At 35.0% G+C, this 16760-nt stretch overlaps 1 protein-coding gene across 2 annotated transcripts in view; it reads left to right on the forward strand.

The window, feature by feature from the left end:
- Positions 1-16760, forward strand: part of TRPM7 (transient receptor potential cation channel subfamily M member 7) — a 123184-nt gene that overhangs the window by 21007 nt on the left and 85417 nt on the right. For both annotated transcript variants that reach the window (XM_047075116.1, XM_047075115.1), the window contains exons 2-4: positions 1051-1130; positions 7837-7875; positions 15337-15535. In XM_047075116.1, the coding sequence (XP_046931072.1) occupies positions 1051-1130; positions 7837-7875; positions 15337-15535 (318 nt within the window). The remainder of the gene's footprint in view (positions 1-1050; positions 1131-7836; positions 7876-15336; positions 15536-16760) is intronic.

Below are 16760 nucleotides of genomic sequence, written 5' to 3' on the forward strand. Positions count from 1 at the left end.
ACTGTCCTGTTAATACTGATATATTACATGGAGGATGGAACCAATGGTCTTTAATCTATTATAATGTATAGAGTTTTGTCTGTCCCAGTACATAATGCCTCATCCTTTTGTAATCAGTCGCCAGTAGCAGGATAAGGATCCAGAGTCTAAGAGTCTAAGGATCCAGGGAGAAGCTTAAGTAGTGATATAAAAAATTAATTAAAAAAAATCGTTTAGGGGTGTGTGGGTGGCTTAATTGGTCAAGCATCTGACTCTTGATTTAGGCTCAGGTCATGATCTCATGGTTTGTGGGATTGAGCCTCGCATTGGGCTCCATGCTGTATGTGGAGTCTGCTTAAGATACTGTCTTTCTTTCCCTCTGCCCCTCTCCCCCACTCATACTCCCTCTTTCTCCAAAATAAAATATCTTTTAAATTTTAAAAATTATTTCAAATTTTACAGTAATTGATGGAATTTTTTAATCTTCCACTGTGATCCTAAATTTGTCTTATTTTCCCTGTTAAATTTTCACTTTATATATTTTGAGACTATTGATTTGGTTATTCAGATTTAAGATTGTTACAGCAATCTGGTGAATCAGACATCTGTAATCATGTAATAACTTGCCCTATCTCTATTGAAGTTTAGTCTCTATTTTTCCTGATATTTTTCTTTTAGGATTTGTTTGATATCTTTTAATGACGGTCACTTTTAATTGGCTTTTAAATGATCCATTTCCCAGGATCATACTGCCCCCTCTTGAGGTTTTTGGCCCATAGTGGGAATCTCAAACTTGATTTTCCTTCTCACATTATATGAAGCAATAGTATCTTCACAGCATGTTGATTTAGTAATCCAAATAACAATGGACTTGAATGGACTCATTCTGATATTTTAGGTATGCTATCTTCAGTAAGCCTTTACTATATACTTAACGGTAAATATTTACTGGATTGGGAAAAAAATTAAATAGTATGGAATTATTTGTTTTTATATATTTATCATTACACTATTTTACTGTAGTATTGGTGGGTTAATTTATAAACCATCTTTTAAAACTTTTTGTTTCAGTCCCAGAAATCCTGGATAGAAAGCACTTTGACGAAGAGGGAATGTGTATATATTATACCAAGTTCCAAAGACCCTCACAGGTAAGCATACCTTTGTTTCTTGGGTTCTTCTAGAAATTTAGATGTAAATTATATTGGAGTTTATTTATTAAAAACCAAATTATTATTATTTTTAATGCTTATTTATTTTTGAGAGAGAGACAGCATGAGCAGGGGTGGGGCAGAGAGAGAGGGGGAGACACAGAATCAGAAGTAGGCTCCAGGCTCCAGGCTCTGAGCTGTCAGTACAGATAAAAGCCAAAATTAGTAAAATAGTTATAATTATTGTTAACTTTTATGCATGCTGTTAATTATTTAAGATTGAGAGAAGGAGATATCCTTAGCACAATATCAGTATTCTGGAGTTCTTATTTTTTGTATTTTTGAGAGATACAGAGGGGGCTAGTGAGCAAGGGTCAGAGGATCCCATGAGAGGCAGAGAGAGACACAGAGAACTGGGGCTCAGCCAAAGCGGGGCTCATGTTTTACCCAAAGCAGGGCTTGTGCTCACCCAGTGCAGGGCTCAAGCTCACCTGATGTGTGCAACTCTAACTCACAAATGATGAGATCCTGACCTGAGCTGAAGTCACATGTTTCACAACTGAGCCACACAGGCACCCTGGAGTTCTTAATGATGTTTACTTCTTCAGAGTATTCCCCCATCCCTGTACTCCCCCAGATCATACTAGTATGTTACAAAGTTGGGCAGTTAAGACTCATTTTTAACTGATTCACTGATAATGAGAACTTAAAAATGTGTATGTATTTATTAAACATCTTTTGAGTACCCAACACTATGGTTCATGCTAAAGAAACCAATGCAAACCTAATAGTTGCTGTATTTGTTTGCCAAAATGTAGATAGAACTCAGCATCTCCTAGAAAACCTGTTGTCAGAGGTTATAGGCATCTCTAATTGACTTTTTGGTCTTTAAAATGGTTTTGGTAATAGAAAATTTTTAAAGTAAAGGTGCTAGTTAAAATTCAAGAAAAAGTTGACCTATTGAGGTATTTACTGAAGTAACATTTTTCATAATTTTTTTTTGAGGCATAAAAATAGAAAAAAGTTTAAAAGGGCAAATCAAAGATAGAGTTATTTCCTGTCATGCAGAGAGGTTCCTAGCATACAGAGAACCTCTCTTTACAGGCACTTAGGAAAAATTAGTTGAGAAAGAATTTTGAATCTTCTTACCTTTCTCATCTCCTGCCAAATCTTCTTCTCTGCTCAGTTAACTTCTCTGCAACTTTTACTTCCATTTGATATATGACTCTTATCAAAACATAGCCAAATTCAGAACTATAATAAATCAACCTAAAATTTATATGAAACCACAGAAGACCCTATATAGCCAAAGCAATCTTGAGAAAGAAGAACAAAGCTGAAGGTTAGCACAATCCCAGATTTCAAGATATACTACAAAACTATAGTAATCAAGACAGTATGGTACTGGCACAAAAATAGAGGTTAATGGAATAGGATAGAGAGCCCGGAAATAACCCATGCTTATATGGTCAATTAATCTGTGAGAAAGATAGCAAAAATATACAGTGGGGAAAAAAGCCATTTCTTCATCAAATAGTGTTGAGAGAAATGGACAGCTACATGCAAAGAATAAAACTGGACTGCTTTCTTATGCCATAAACAAAAATAAACTCAAAATGGATTAAAGACTTAAATGTGAGACCTGAAATCATTAAACTCCTAGAAGAAAATAAGCAAGTAATCTCTTGTATATATGCCTTAGCAACATTTTTATGGAAATGTCTCCTCAAGCAAGGGAAACAAAAGCAGTAATAAGCTATTAGGATTATACAAAAATGAAAGGCTTTTCCACATCAAAGGAAGCCATTAATAAAACAAAAGGCAACTTACTGAGTGGGAGAAGATATTTGCAAATGATATATCTGGTAAGAGGTTAGTGTCCTAAATGTATAAAGAACGTCTATAACTCAACAGCAAAAAAAAATGGTCTGATTAAAATTAGGCAGAAGACCCAAATAGACATTGTCCCAGAGAAGACATACAGATGGCCAACAGATACATGAAAAGATGCTCAACGTCACTAATCATCAGGGAAATGAAAATCAAAGCCTCAATGGAAAGAAAAAAAAAATCAATGAGCTATCCTCATCTCCTACTAGTCAGAATGGCTAGTATCAGAATGACAAAAAATAAAAAGTGGTGGCAAAGATGTGGAGAAAAGGGAACCGTTTTGCACTGTTTGTGGGAATGTAATTTGATACAGTGACCATGAAAGTGTGGTGGTCCTCAAAAATTAAAAATAGGAATACCATTTGATCAAGAATTCCACTACTTAGTACCCAAAGAAAACAAAAACACTGATTAAAAAAGATATATGCACTCCTGTATTTCTTGCAGCCTTATTTACAGTAGCCCAGCTGTGGAAGCATCATAAGTGTTCATCAATAGGTAAATAAAGAAGATACTGTGTGGGTGTGTGGGTGTGTGGTGTGTGTATACACATACAGTGGAATATTACTTAGTCATAAAGAAGAATGGAATCTTGCTATTTGTAACAACATGGATGGACCTTGAGGGTATTATGCTAAGAGAAATAAGTAAGGCAGAGAAAGACAAATACCATATGATTTTACTCATATATGGACTCTGAAAACCAGAACAGATAAAAATAGACTTATAAATACAGAGAACAAATTGGTAGTTTCCAGAGTAGATGGGGTGGAGGGTGAGGGGTGTGGTGGGGAGATGCATGAAATAAATGAATAAAATGAATAAGTCACAGAGATAAAAAAAAGTACAGCATAAGGAGTATAGTCAGTAATATTATAATAATGGGACAATTTACTGTGGTATGCATTTTCAGTATAGTTGGTCACTGTGTTGTATACCTGAAACTTATATAACAGTGGTATGTCAACTATACATCAATAATAAAACTTTTTAGAAAAATAGGGAAATGGGTAATTTTTTATTAACTGGTGTATTTTAAATTATAGCATCTGTCAGTGTTATTGTTCATAGTGGGTATTTAGTAAATATTTGTTGAATGGAATTTCTAAACCTTCTGTTTGTTACATTTCATAAACCTGCTGTTTGAATTCAACATTTCTCTTTGACAGTGAGAAAACTCTATTTGAATATATGTCTCTCTTAAACAAGTATCTGTTAGAAGAGCCATGTACATGATAAATTTTGAAAACTTTTGAGAATCAGAAAGTTGGTTCAGTACTCAGAGTTTCAGTATGTCAAGGCAGTCATTATTAATAACATTTTGGTGCATTTACTTTTAATATTTCTTCAGTAGGTTTTGTTTTAAAATACTGCTACATTTAGTCTGTAAAATACGGTATATGCTCTTTAACAAAATGTTATAGTAATATATTTTTTGATATTGCAGATATTTTATAAGAATGGTAATACTAATATTCTGTTAGTGTATATGCCATAATTCGCATACCTGTTCCACTGTTGGGCAGATTTGGGTGGTTTTCAATTCTTAGCCATTATAAAGTAAAATTAGGCCATAATGAAGACCTTAGAGGATAAAACTTTTTTTGTATTTAAGGTTTTTTTTTTTTTTAATTTCTTTTCTTACCACAAATCAGTCAGAATAAACAGGTTTTGTCAATTTTGTTTTCCTTTAATTTTTTTAAATCTTTATTTATTTTTGAGAGAGAGACAGAGTGTGAGCAGGGGAGGAGCAGAGGGAGAGGGAGACACAGAATCCAAAGCAGGCTCCAGGTCCCAAGCTGTCAGCACAGACCCCAAAGTGGGGCTTGAACTCACAAACCGTGAGATCATGACCTGAGCCAAAGTCGGACGCTCAACTGACTGAGCCACCCAGGCACCCCTGTATTTAAGGTTTTTTCCCCCTCTTAGGGTATGTAATGCCAAAAGACTTTCTAAAAGGATTAAAGCAATATATATTATTACCAGTAGTGACAAGAATGCTTACTTTATTAAATATTGATTAGAGTAACATTTTTCATTATCTTCAAGAAAAAGTGTTAAGTAGAAAATAATGTATGTTTTAAATTTGCATTTATTTGATTTTTGAGAAAACATTTTTTATCTTTTTATATTCAATTTTTTGTAGGTTCTGTAAATGTCTTTTAGATAATTAAAACATTATTTTTTTTTTCTTTTTTGAGAGAGAGAGAGAGTATATGCATATGTGCAGGGTAAGGGCAAAGAGAGAGGGGGAGAGAGAATCGCTGACACAGGGCTCTATTTTCATGACCATGAGATCACAACCTGTGCCGAAATCAAGAGTTGGATGCTTAACTGACTAAGCCACTCAGGCACCCCAAAACAGATCATCTTAATGTCTCTTCCAGTCATTATTTTTTGAATCAATTTGAATTTCTTTCTAATTATTATAGATGTTTTGTTACAATGTAATACTACATTTCTTAACCAGAGAGCAGAAGTGACATTTCCCAGGTCACATGACTAATAATTCATAAAGGTGGGATTAGAATTTAGATCTCCTTAGTTCAGTGTGTCATTTCAAAGTAAGACATTGTTCTTTCTTTGGGAGGAAATTATGTTTTTGATTTATTAAAAAAGTAGATTATATTATTAATATGGAGTTTATTTCCTATAAATTCATTAATTTCATTTTGCAGTAGAAACAATAAAAGTACTCATTAGGTGTTAAGTCTCATTTTGTTATTAAGTATCTTTGGCTTTAGCCATCCATATGAGGCATAATTTTTAAACAGTGATAGCTGGTCATTTCCTTCTATACTAGTTGAAATTTTGTTTAAGGTTTATTTATTTATTTATTTATTTTTAATTTTTAATTTTTATTTTCGAGAGGGAGAGTGACAGAGCACGAACAGGGGAGGGCAGACAGAAAGGGAGACACAGAATCCGAAGTAGGCTTCAGGCTCCGAGCTTGTCCTTACAGAGCCTGATGTGGAGCTTGAACTCACAAACTGCGAGATCATGACCTGAGCCAAAGTCAGACGCTTAACCGACTGAGCCATCCAGGCACCCCTACACTAGTTGAGTTTTAAAATTAGTTTTTTTATGAATAGGTTTAATTAAAAAAAATTTTTTTTTAATGTTGATTTTTGAGAGAGAGTGAGAGAGAGTGCAAGTGGGGGAGAGGCAGACACAGAATCTGAAGCAGGCTCCAGACTCTGAGCTGTCAGCACAGAGCCTGACATGGGCTCGAACCCATGAACAGTGAGATCATGACCTGAGCCAAAGTCGGATGCTTAACTTACTGAGCCACCCAGTTGTTCATATAAATAGGTTTAATACATGGGTTTATAAGATATAAAAATTTATAAGTGAAAGGCTCCTTTCTACCACTGTGCCTTAACTATAAGTTCCCTTTCCTAAAGAAAACCAATGTTACTAATTCTTGGAATACCTTTCAGAGATAACCAGATACTGTCTTTGCATGGTCTTTGCATGTCCTAGCCGATGTGTATTTACTCCTTCCTCTCCCCTTTTAATTACATACCATTTAACCCACTGTGTTTATTATTTTGGCAGTAACCACTTTTCTTAATTGTTTCATCCTTTTAAATTATATATCTGGATTATAATTTGTTTTAGTAGTCCCTTGTTAACGAACATTTTAGCTATTCTGTTTTTCTTTTTGCTATTAGAAAAAAAATGCTGTAATGAATGAACAACCTTGTATATTGCTACAAATATTTTTTAGCCTATACTTTTAGTATTGGTATTAGAATTTGAGGAGTTTACATTTTTTTCATTTTGATGGGTATTACCAAATTGCCGTCCATAGAGATTGTATCAGTTTATACTCCCACCAACATGAGTCTACATATCTCTGTTCTTTCCAAGATACTGTCTTAAAGGTTAAAAAATCTTTTCTAATCAAATACCTTTTCATATGTGTTTTTACCATGAAGTATCCATATATTTTCCTTTTTTATGTAGATTTGGTGAAACTCTTTATATAGTAGGGAAACTAACCTTTTGCCTGCAATTATTTTTTCCTCAGTTTCTTTTTAGACTTTATGAGTGACATATTTTTGCCACATAATAAAGTGTATTTTTATGTAGTTAAATCTATCAGTCTTTTTCTCTTATAGTTTCTGGTTTTTGTCACAACTAATTGTATTTAAAATAATGGAAGCTATTTTAAATATTAGGAGGGTGAGGCGTTGGGTAAAATAGGTGAAGGGAAGTAAGAGGTACAAATTTAAGTTGTAAAATAAATAATGAGAGGAAAGTACAGCATAAGGAATATAGTTAATAATACTATAATAACATTGTATGGTGGCAGATAGTGACTGTACTTATCTTGGTGAGCACTGACTAATGTATAGAATTGTTGAATCACTATGTTGTATATCTGAAACTAACATTGTATGTCAACTACAATTTAAAAAATGTGGAGGGACGCGTGGGTGGCTCAGTCAGTTGAGCATCTGAGTCTTGATTTCAGTTCGGGTCCTCATCCCAGGGTTGTGGGATTGAGTCCTGCATCGGGCTCCACGCTGAGGGTGGAACCTGCTTAAGATTCTCTCTCTCCCCCTCTCTGACTCTCTCCCCCACTGGTGCTTTCTCTCTTTCTAAAATTAAAAAAAAAAGTGGAAACTATGTGAGTTAAAAAAATAGTTATTTGAATATATATATCAAGGTATAAATGACCTATGATATGTACTGAAAAATTAAACTAAGTATGTAATTTTGCTTTGTTTTGTACTATTACATAGATTTTATATAGTTTAAACTATTTTTTTTAACTTTTAAGAAATAAATAATTTACCTTGTTTTATAGATGCCTTCCAGGATGTCAAATTTGTCAGCAACTTGTCAGGTAAGTTTAATAACATAACTCTGTTGAACAAATTTTGAAAAATAAAACAAATCTATTAAAAGCATCAGTTAGAATAAAAAGGTATAAAACTCACAGGTTATTATGTTTGAGGGTTACTTTACTCAGAGTTGGGAGAGAAAGGATAAGGTGTGAAACTCCAATGAAACCACATGAGCAGAGTTCTAAAGCTGGATGTGAATTAGTTGGGTAAAGATTGAGCAAAAGTGATTTAGGCAGAGAGAATAGGATGTGGAAAAGCCTGACAGTGAAAGAGGTTATGGTTCTGTCAGGAAACTGCAGAATGTAATATGGATATTGGAAAGATGTGAGCTGGAGAAATAAGTAGGGACCAGATCATTTAAACTATATACTGTGACACATAGTTTTGATTTTGTTTTCTTCTTTTTTTTCTTCTTTGGTAAAAGCAGTTGGCATTTTGAGGAGATTATTGGGAGAAAAAAGTAGTTTGGAAAGTTTTGGAGTAATTTTGGAATAAATCAGAGCTTGAATTAATATAGTGGCTATGATGATGAAGAGAGGTAGACATATTTGAAGGGATGAATGAGATAAGCTCAATAGGATTTGATGAAAGTGTAGAGAAAGGAAGATTTGAAGATAGTACCTAAATTTCTAACTTATCTAAGTAAATAGTAATCTTGTTCATTAAGATCTGATGAAGGGTTAGAAGAGTAATAATAGAAGGTCTCTGGTAGGTAGGCTAGGAAGAAAAGTACACAGTGAGTTCATTTTAGATATATTGAGTTGTTTTACCATTTCCAGTCTTATACATTCCTTCCTTTATATGTGAGGTTCCATCTGGTATCTTTCCACTCAGACTGAGGAGCTTCCTTTAGTGTTTGATATAATGCAGGTAGTGGAGGTGAATTTTCTCAAACTGGTTTATCTGAAAATGTATTTTCATATTTTTCAGGTTTTTTTTTTTAACTCATTTTTGAAGGATATTTTCTCTAGGTGTAGAATGCTGAGTTGACCATTTTCCCATTCCAGCACTTTAAAGATAACGTTAATTTGTCTTCTGGCTTTTGTTTTTGGTGAGACGTCAGTTGTCAATAGTGTAGTTATTCTGTATGTAATGCCATCTTTTTTCCCTCTGCTAGTTTAAAGATTTTTTTTCTGTATCTTTAGTTTCCAGCAGCAGGTATACAATGTGCCTAAGAGTGGTTCTCTTTGTATATACTCTGCAGTAATATTTGCAAGTTTTATATCTATCACTGGATTGGGAAGTTTTTAGTCATTGTTTCTTAAAATATTTTTCTGCCCCATTCTCTCTTTCTTCCCTCTGAGACTCCAGTTATACCTTTGTTAGATTGTATGATATTTTCCATGGGTTACTGAGGCCCTGCTTTTTTTTTTGTAATTAAAATTTTATTTTAATTAAATAATTAAAATTCATAATTAAAATTATGCTGATTAAAGTAGAACATTTGTATTGATATGTCTTAAGATTCACTAATCTTTTTTTTCTTTGATTACTATAGCTTTGTATATTTTCTTTCACTAATTATTTCTGCAGTCACCAATAATGCTGTTTGGCCCATCCAATGAACTTTTTGTGCATTATATTTTTCAGTTCTAAAATTTTTGATTCTTTATTACAGTTTCTAAGTCACTACTGAGATGCCCTGTCTGTATCCTTGTTATCACATCATCTTCTATTTATAGAAGTCTTTGAACATATTTATAACATCTGCATTAAAATTTTTTTTTACTAATTCCAACATCAGGTGTCATTTAGGGTCTGTTTCTGTTGAATTATTGAATTTACTTTTTTCTTGATTACAAGTCACTTTTTTTGCTTTTTAATATATATAGTAATTTTTTATTATATGCTCTGTGTTTGCATGATCCACCTCAGGAGTTCTGGGTATGTTGTCTTCCTTTGAAGAATTTGAATTTTGTTCTGACAGGTGATTAATTTATTGGCAGATTATTTTGTCCTATCAGGCTTGATTTTATTCTTTGTTAGGGCAATTCTATTTTTATTTTGAACTTAGTCTTAGAATGTGGACTGTACTCCTAAGGTATAACCTTTTTAGGATCTCAGCAGTATGCCCAGTATGGCTTTTCACTCTGAGCTAAAACTGCAGTGTTTCCCAGCTCTTTATGATTCCGTTCTCAGACCCACAGCAAGTGATTTCTGCTAGGTGTCAAAGTCTTGACTAACACAGATCCAGCTCAGTGTATGGCCAAGAACCCATGGTGACTCCTCATGCAAGTTTCTTTTCTCCCTCTTTATAGTTCTCTCTTCTCTTGTACCCTGCTACAAATTCTAGCTGTTTCAGCAGTCTGGAATTCTGTTTGTTGCTTCCTTCCTCAGCTCTTGACACTGCCATTTTTTACCTGGGCATTATCTCAGTGCATAATGGTTGAGAAACTGCTCCAGTGTGGTGCATTTATGGGACTCACCTCATATATTTTTCTTCATGTCAGGGATTGAAGTCTCAGTACCTCTTGTTCAGTAGTTAAAAACAGTTATCTCGTATATTTTGTCTACTTTTGTCAAGTGTCCCCAGGATGACCTTGAGGTTTGGTGATTAGCTAGAAGGACTCACAGGACTCAGGATGTAGTGAGTAGTACTCATGGCCAATGCTTAGTAAGTATGAGGATATCTGTGTTGAAGAAGTTGTCTCTTTTCTTAGTTTGCTGAAAATGTTTCTAGTGAATAGATGTTGAATTTTGTTGGTCTTTTTGTTTCATTGGTTTTTCTTTTCATATTTCATTATGTTCTCTTTATTATTTCTTCCTATCTACTTACTTTGGGTTTAATTTGCCCTTTTTAGTTTTTTAAGGTGGAAGTTTAGATTAGTATTGCTTGCAGATCTTGTTTTCTAATTTATATATTACAAATTTTTATCCTATATATTTTTATAGTGCAAAGTATGCATATAAATACACTAGCTTTTATACTAAACACTGTACAGTTAGATCCCGCATATTTTGATATTATTTCTATTTTCATTTTTTCAAATATTTTCTAGTTTCTTTGTGACTTTCTTTGATCTATGAGTTAATAAAAAGTGTGTCATTTAATTTCCAAAAACTTGAGGATTTTCCCAGTATGTTTCTTTTATTGGTTTCTAGTTTAATTTCACTGTAGTCTGAGAACATACTTTATATGATTTCCATCCTTATTTTAGTTTATTGAGACTTATTTTGTGGCCCAGAATATGGTTAATCTTGGTGAATACTTTCTGTGCACTCAAGTAGAGTTTTTATTCTTTTGCTGGTGGAGTGTTCTGTAAATGTCTATTCAGTCACTTTGGTTGGCTGATAGTTTTGTTACAGTCTTACAGGATTCTGATTTGATAAGGAGTTTTGTTTTTTTTTCCTTTTATTACTTTAAAGATGCTTTGCAAACAAGTTGGGGTACCTGGCTGGCTCACTTGGAACAGTATGCGACTCTTAATCTTGGGGTTGTGAATTTGAGCCCCACGTTGGGTTTAGAGATTACATAAATAAAACTTAAAGAAAAAAGTAAGATGCTATACCACAGTGACTGTGGATTGCATGAATTTTTTATAGGATGTCTGCTGTCATAATTAGCTTTGTTCTTTGGCATATATTGTGACACTTGTACTCTGCTACTTTTCTTTTTTCTTTTTTTTTTTTTTGCTACTTTTCTACTTTTAAGATTTTCTCTATCACTGGCTTTCAGCAGTGCTCTAGTGTGATTTCTTTAAGCTTGTTTTCCTTAGTTGTTATTGAACTGCTCAAATTTGTCTTTCAAATAGTTTTCAGATTTTTGCCCAGTGTTTTCAAATTTTTATTTCCACTCCCTCATTTCTGGGCCTTGGATTATGTGTGTGTGTTGAGATACTTAATATTGTTCCACAGGTTGCTAATGTTCTATTCCTTTTGTTCCCCTCCAGTCTTTTCTGTCATTGTTTCAGTTTGGATAGAGTCTTTTGCTATTTTTTCAAGTTTGCGGGTTTTCTTTCTTTGTGGTGTCTTATATGTTATGAATCTTATCCTATGGCATTTTCATTTCAGATATTATTTTTATTTTATTATTTATTAATTAGTTTATTTAATTTTTTAATTTACATCTAAGTTAGCATATAGTGCAACAGTGATTTCAGGAATAGGTTCCTTAATGCCCTTTACCCATTTAGCGCTCCTGCCCTCCCACAACCCCTCCAGCAACACTCTGTTTGTTCTCTATGTTTAAGAGTCTCTTATGTTTTGTCCTCCTCCCTGTTTTTAATATTATTTTTGCTTCCCTTCCCTTATGTTCATCTGTTTTGTATCTTAAATTCCTCATATGCGTGAAGTCATATGATATTTGTCTTTCTCTGACTAATTTCGCTTAGCATAATACCCTCCAGTTCCATCCATGTAGTTGCAAGATTTCATTCTTTTTGATTGCTCCATTGTATATATATATACCATATCTTTATCCATTCATCTGTTGATGGGCATTTGGGCTCTTTCCATACTTTGGCCATTGTTGATAGTACTGCTATAAACTTTGGGGTGCATGTTTTCCTTTGAAACAGCACACCTGTATCCCTTGGATAAATACCTAGTAGCGCAATTGCCAGGTTGTAGTGTAGTTCTATTTTTTAGTTTTTTGAGGAACCTCCATACTGTTTTCCAGAGTGACTGCACCAGTTTGCATTCCCACCAGCAGTGCAAAAGAGATCCTCTTTTTCCGCATCCTTGCCAACATCTGTTGTTGCCTGAATTGTTAATGTTAGCCATTCGGACAGGTGTGAGGTGGTGTCCCATTGTGGTTTTGATTTGTATTTCCCTGATGATAAGTGACGTTGAGCATTTTCATGTGTCGGTTGGCCATCTGGATGTCTTCTTTGGAGAAGATATTCATGTCTTTGCCCATTTCTTCAGTGGATTATTTGTTTTTTTGGGGGTGTTGAGTTTGATAAGTTCTTTATAGATTTTGGATACTAACCCTTTATCTGATAGGTCACTTGCAAGTATCTTCTCTCATTCCGTCAGTTGCCTTTTAGTTTTGCTGATTGTTTCCTTCGCTGTATAGAAGCTTTTTATTTTGATGAGGTCCCAGTAGTTCCATTTTTGCCCCCGGAGATGTGTGGCATAAGAAGTTGCTGTGACTGAGGTCAAAGAGGTTTTTGCCTGCTTTCTCCTCTTGGATTTTGATGGCTTCCTGTCTTATATTTAGGTCTTCATCCATCCATTTTAAGTGGTCCAGGTTCATTTTTCTGCATGTTGCTGTCCAGTTTTCCTAGAACCATTTGCTGAAGAGACTGTCTCTATTCCATTGGGTGTTCTTTCCTGCTTTCTCAAAGGTTAGTTGGCCATACTTTTGTGGGTCCATTTCTGAGTTCTCTATTGTGTTCCATTGATCTGAGTGTCTGTTTATGTGCCAGTAGCATACTGTCTTGATGATTACAGCTTTGTAATACATCTTGGAAGTCTGGCACTGTGATACCTCCAGCTTTAGTTTTCTTTTTCAAGATTGCTTTGGCTGTTCGGGGTCTTTTCTGGTTCCATGGAAATTTTCAGATTGTTTGTTCTAGCTCTGTGAAGAATGGTGGTGTGATTTTGTTAGGGATTGCTCAGATATTATTTTTAGATGTTATAGTTGCATGTTTAATTTAATTTAATTTAATTTAATTTAATTTAATTTAATTTAATTTAATTTAATTTAATTTTTAGTAGGCTTCATGTCCAGCATGAAACCCATTGCAGGGTTTGAACTCACAACCCTGAGATCAAGACCTGAGCTGAGATCAAGAGTAAGATACTTAACTAACTGAGCCACTCAGGTGCCTCTGGTTCGGCCTTTTTTAAAAAAGTGTTTTACAGGGGTGCCTTGATGGCTCAGTTGGATAACATCCTACTCTTGATTTCAACTCAGGTCGTGATCCCACGGTCTTGAGATCAAGCCCTGAGTTAGGCTCTAGTGGGCATGGAGCCTACTGAAGATTCTCTTTCTCTTCCTCTGCCCCTCCTCAACTCGTGTGTGTGTGTGTGTGTGTGTGTGTGTGTGTGTGTGTGTGTATGTATGCGCGAGCACGTGCTCTCTCTCTCTCTCTCTCTCTCTCAAAAAAACTTTTTTTTCCAGTTCCTCCCTGGTTGTGGTCATGTTTTCATTCTGGTCACCTCCCAGAGCATATTTTTAATGGAGTTTATTTATAGTAGTTGTTATAGTTTCTGCTAATTCAACCATGTCTCTACAATTTTGGGTCTTCACGTAGTGATTTGTTTCCTACTTATTTTCCTACTTCTTTGCATGCTTCGTAATTAAAAAGAATGTTTTGAGAGAGAGAGAGAGAGAGAGATCGAGCCAGGGGAGGGGCAGATAGAGAGGAGAGTATAACAAGCATGATCCATGCTGTCAGCTTGGAGCCCAACACAGAGTTCAGTCCCACAAACCACGAGATCATAACCTGAGCCGAAATCAGGAGTCAGGTGCTTAACCAACTGAGCCACCCAGGTGCCGCGCATGCTTTGTAATTTTTGATGGATGCTATGCGTTATGAACTTTATGTCTTAGGGTGCTGGATTTTGTCATTTTCTGTTAGGGAGTTTTGGGCTTGTTTTAGCAGGGAATTAAGTTACTTTGGATCAGTTTGATCATTTCAAGTCTTGCTTTTCTAGTTTGTCATGGCACATGTGGGTCTAGGTCTAATTTAGCCCTTCTAATAGGCATTACTCTTCTGATGACCCTTTTATAGGTCTTGTATATTGATTGAGATCTGTACTCTGGCTGGTGACAACACAAACTGTTCCCTGCCCTTTATGAACTTCCGGAGTTATTTGGCCTACTGTTGTCTAGTAGTTCTTGTTTGTTTTGGGTAGTTTATTCTTATTCACGTTCAAGGAGACCGTTCTGCAAAAATCTGGAACTCTCTCATGTAGCTCCCTCCTCTCTTTGTTTTTTGCCCTACAAATCTAGCTCCTTTGGTTTCTACAAACTGCAGTTAAGATTTTTTTGTCAAATCATTGAGACTGACTGGCTCCACTGGGTTCTGGCTTCCTATGTAGTAGTGTCCAATAATTGCTTCTAGGTAGAATACAATTGCTCTTTCTGCTCCTGGACCTGGGTCACCAGTGTTATCACTGTATAGGTTAGTTTGTATTTTCTTGAATTCTTTATACATGAAATCATAGAAATACGTTTTGTTTGGAATCTGGATTCTTTCGTGCAGCATGATAATTTTGAGATCATCCATATTGTGTTTATGAGTGGTTCATTCCTTTCTGCTGCTGAATACTGTTCTATTATGTGGTTATACTACATTTTTTAGGTGTCCCACACTAAAGTTAGAGGACTACATCATCACAAGCAAATGTATTTATACTATTTTCATGCTATGTTGAAGGTATTAATTTATTGGTATTGTAAAATTAAAAAGTTAAATTATTTTTGTACTCTTCATTGGTTCGTTCATTTTAATTCAGTTTTCCATTGACTAATTTTTTTGAAAGATCTTTTAAAAATTTCTTTACCTCAGGTGTTTTTGTGGTCGTTTGGTCAAGCAACATGCTTGTTTTACTGCAAGTCTTGCCATGAAATACTCAGATGTGAAATTGGGTGACCATTTTAATCAGACATTAGAAGAATGGTCTGTGGAAAAGCATACAGAACAGAGCCCAACAGATGCTTATGGAGTCATAAATTTTCAAGGCGGTTCTCATTCCTATAGAGCTAAGGTATGTCACATACTTGATTTTTTAAAATTTCATTTATCTTGTTATCTAAATAATACACATTTGTTGTCTGAAGATTTATGTAACAGTAAGTCAGGAAATTAGTCTCAGCCATTTTGTTATGTATTTTGAAGTTATTTGTATAGGTGCATATAAATATAGAAGTATCATATCTTTTTGGTGAATTGAACCTTTTATCATTATGAAATGTCTTTTAATCTCATTTTTTTGACAAAGTCTGGTTTTTCTTTTTTTTTTTTTTAATGTTTTTATTTTTGAGAGAGAGAGGGAGAGACAGAGCACGAGCTGGGGGTGGGAGGTGGGCAGAGAGAGAGGGAGACACAGAATCTGAGGCAGGCTCCGGACTCTGAGCTGTCAGCACAGAGCCCAATGCAGGGCTCGAACTTGTGAATTGCAAGATCATCACCTGGGGCATCCAGGTGCCTCCAGTGTCTGGTTTTTCTTAAATCAGCATAGCTAAGTTTTTTTTTTCTTCCCTTTTACTTTTAACCTTTCCTTATGTTTAAGAGGTTTCTTTTTTCTTTCTTTCTTTTTTTTTTTTTAATTTTTTTTTAACGTTTATTTATTTTTGAGACAGAGAGAGACAGAGCATGAGCGGGGGAGGGCCAGAGAGAGAGGGAGACACAGAATCTGAAACAGGCTCCAGGCTCTGAGCTGTCAGCACAGAGCCCGATGCGAGGCTTGAACTCACGGACCGCGAGATCATGACCTGAGCCAAAGTCGGACGCTTAACCGACTGAGCCACCCAGGCGCCCCAAGAGGTTTCTTTTTAAGAAGCACATAATTTTTAAGTTTAGTTTACTGTTGCACTTTTTCTTTATTCCCTTTTCTTTCTTACATGCTTTGGATTAAGTATTTTTTTTATTATTTCCTTCTTTATTAGCATGTTATTGATAACATTGTTTTTCTGTAGATTAAATCTTTTATTTGTTTGTTTGTTTGTTTGTTTTGAGAGAGAGGGAGAGAACGAGCAGGGGTAAGGCAGAGAGAGAATCCCAAGGAGGCTCTGTGCTGACAGCTCCAGTGCGGGGCTTGAACTCATGAATTGTGAGATCATGACCTGAGCCAAAATCAAGAGTTGGGTGCTTAACCAACTGAGCCACTCAGGTGCCCCTTTCTATAGATTAATCTTATAGTAAACACTACAAAATGCATTTTAATTTATTGTAAGTCCTTTTACTACTTTTTGGACAGTGCAAGAACCTTC

This window comes from Lynx rufus, unplaced genomic scaffold (assembly GCF_022079265.1).
Source record: "Lynx rufus isolate CCGP_SWC_20201006 ecotype Redwood Valley unplaced genomic scaffold, mLynRuf1.p SCAF_13, whole genome shotgun sequence".
NCBI classification, from domain to species: Eukaryota; Metazoa; Chordata; class Mammalia; order Carnivora; family Felidae; genus Lynx; species Lynx rufus.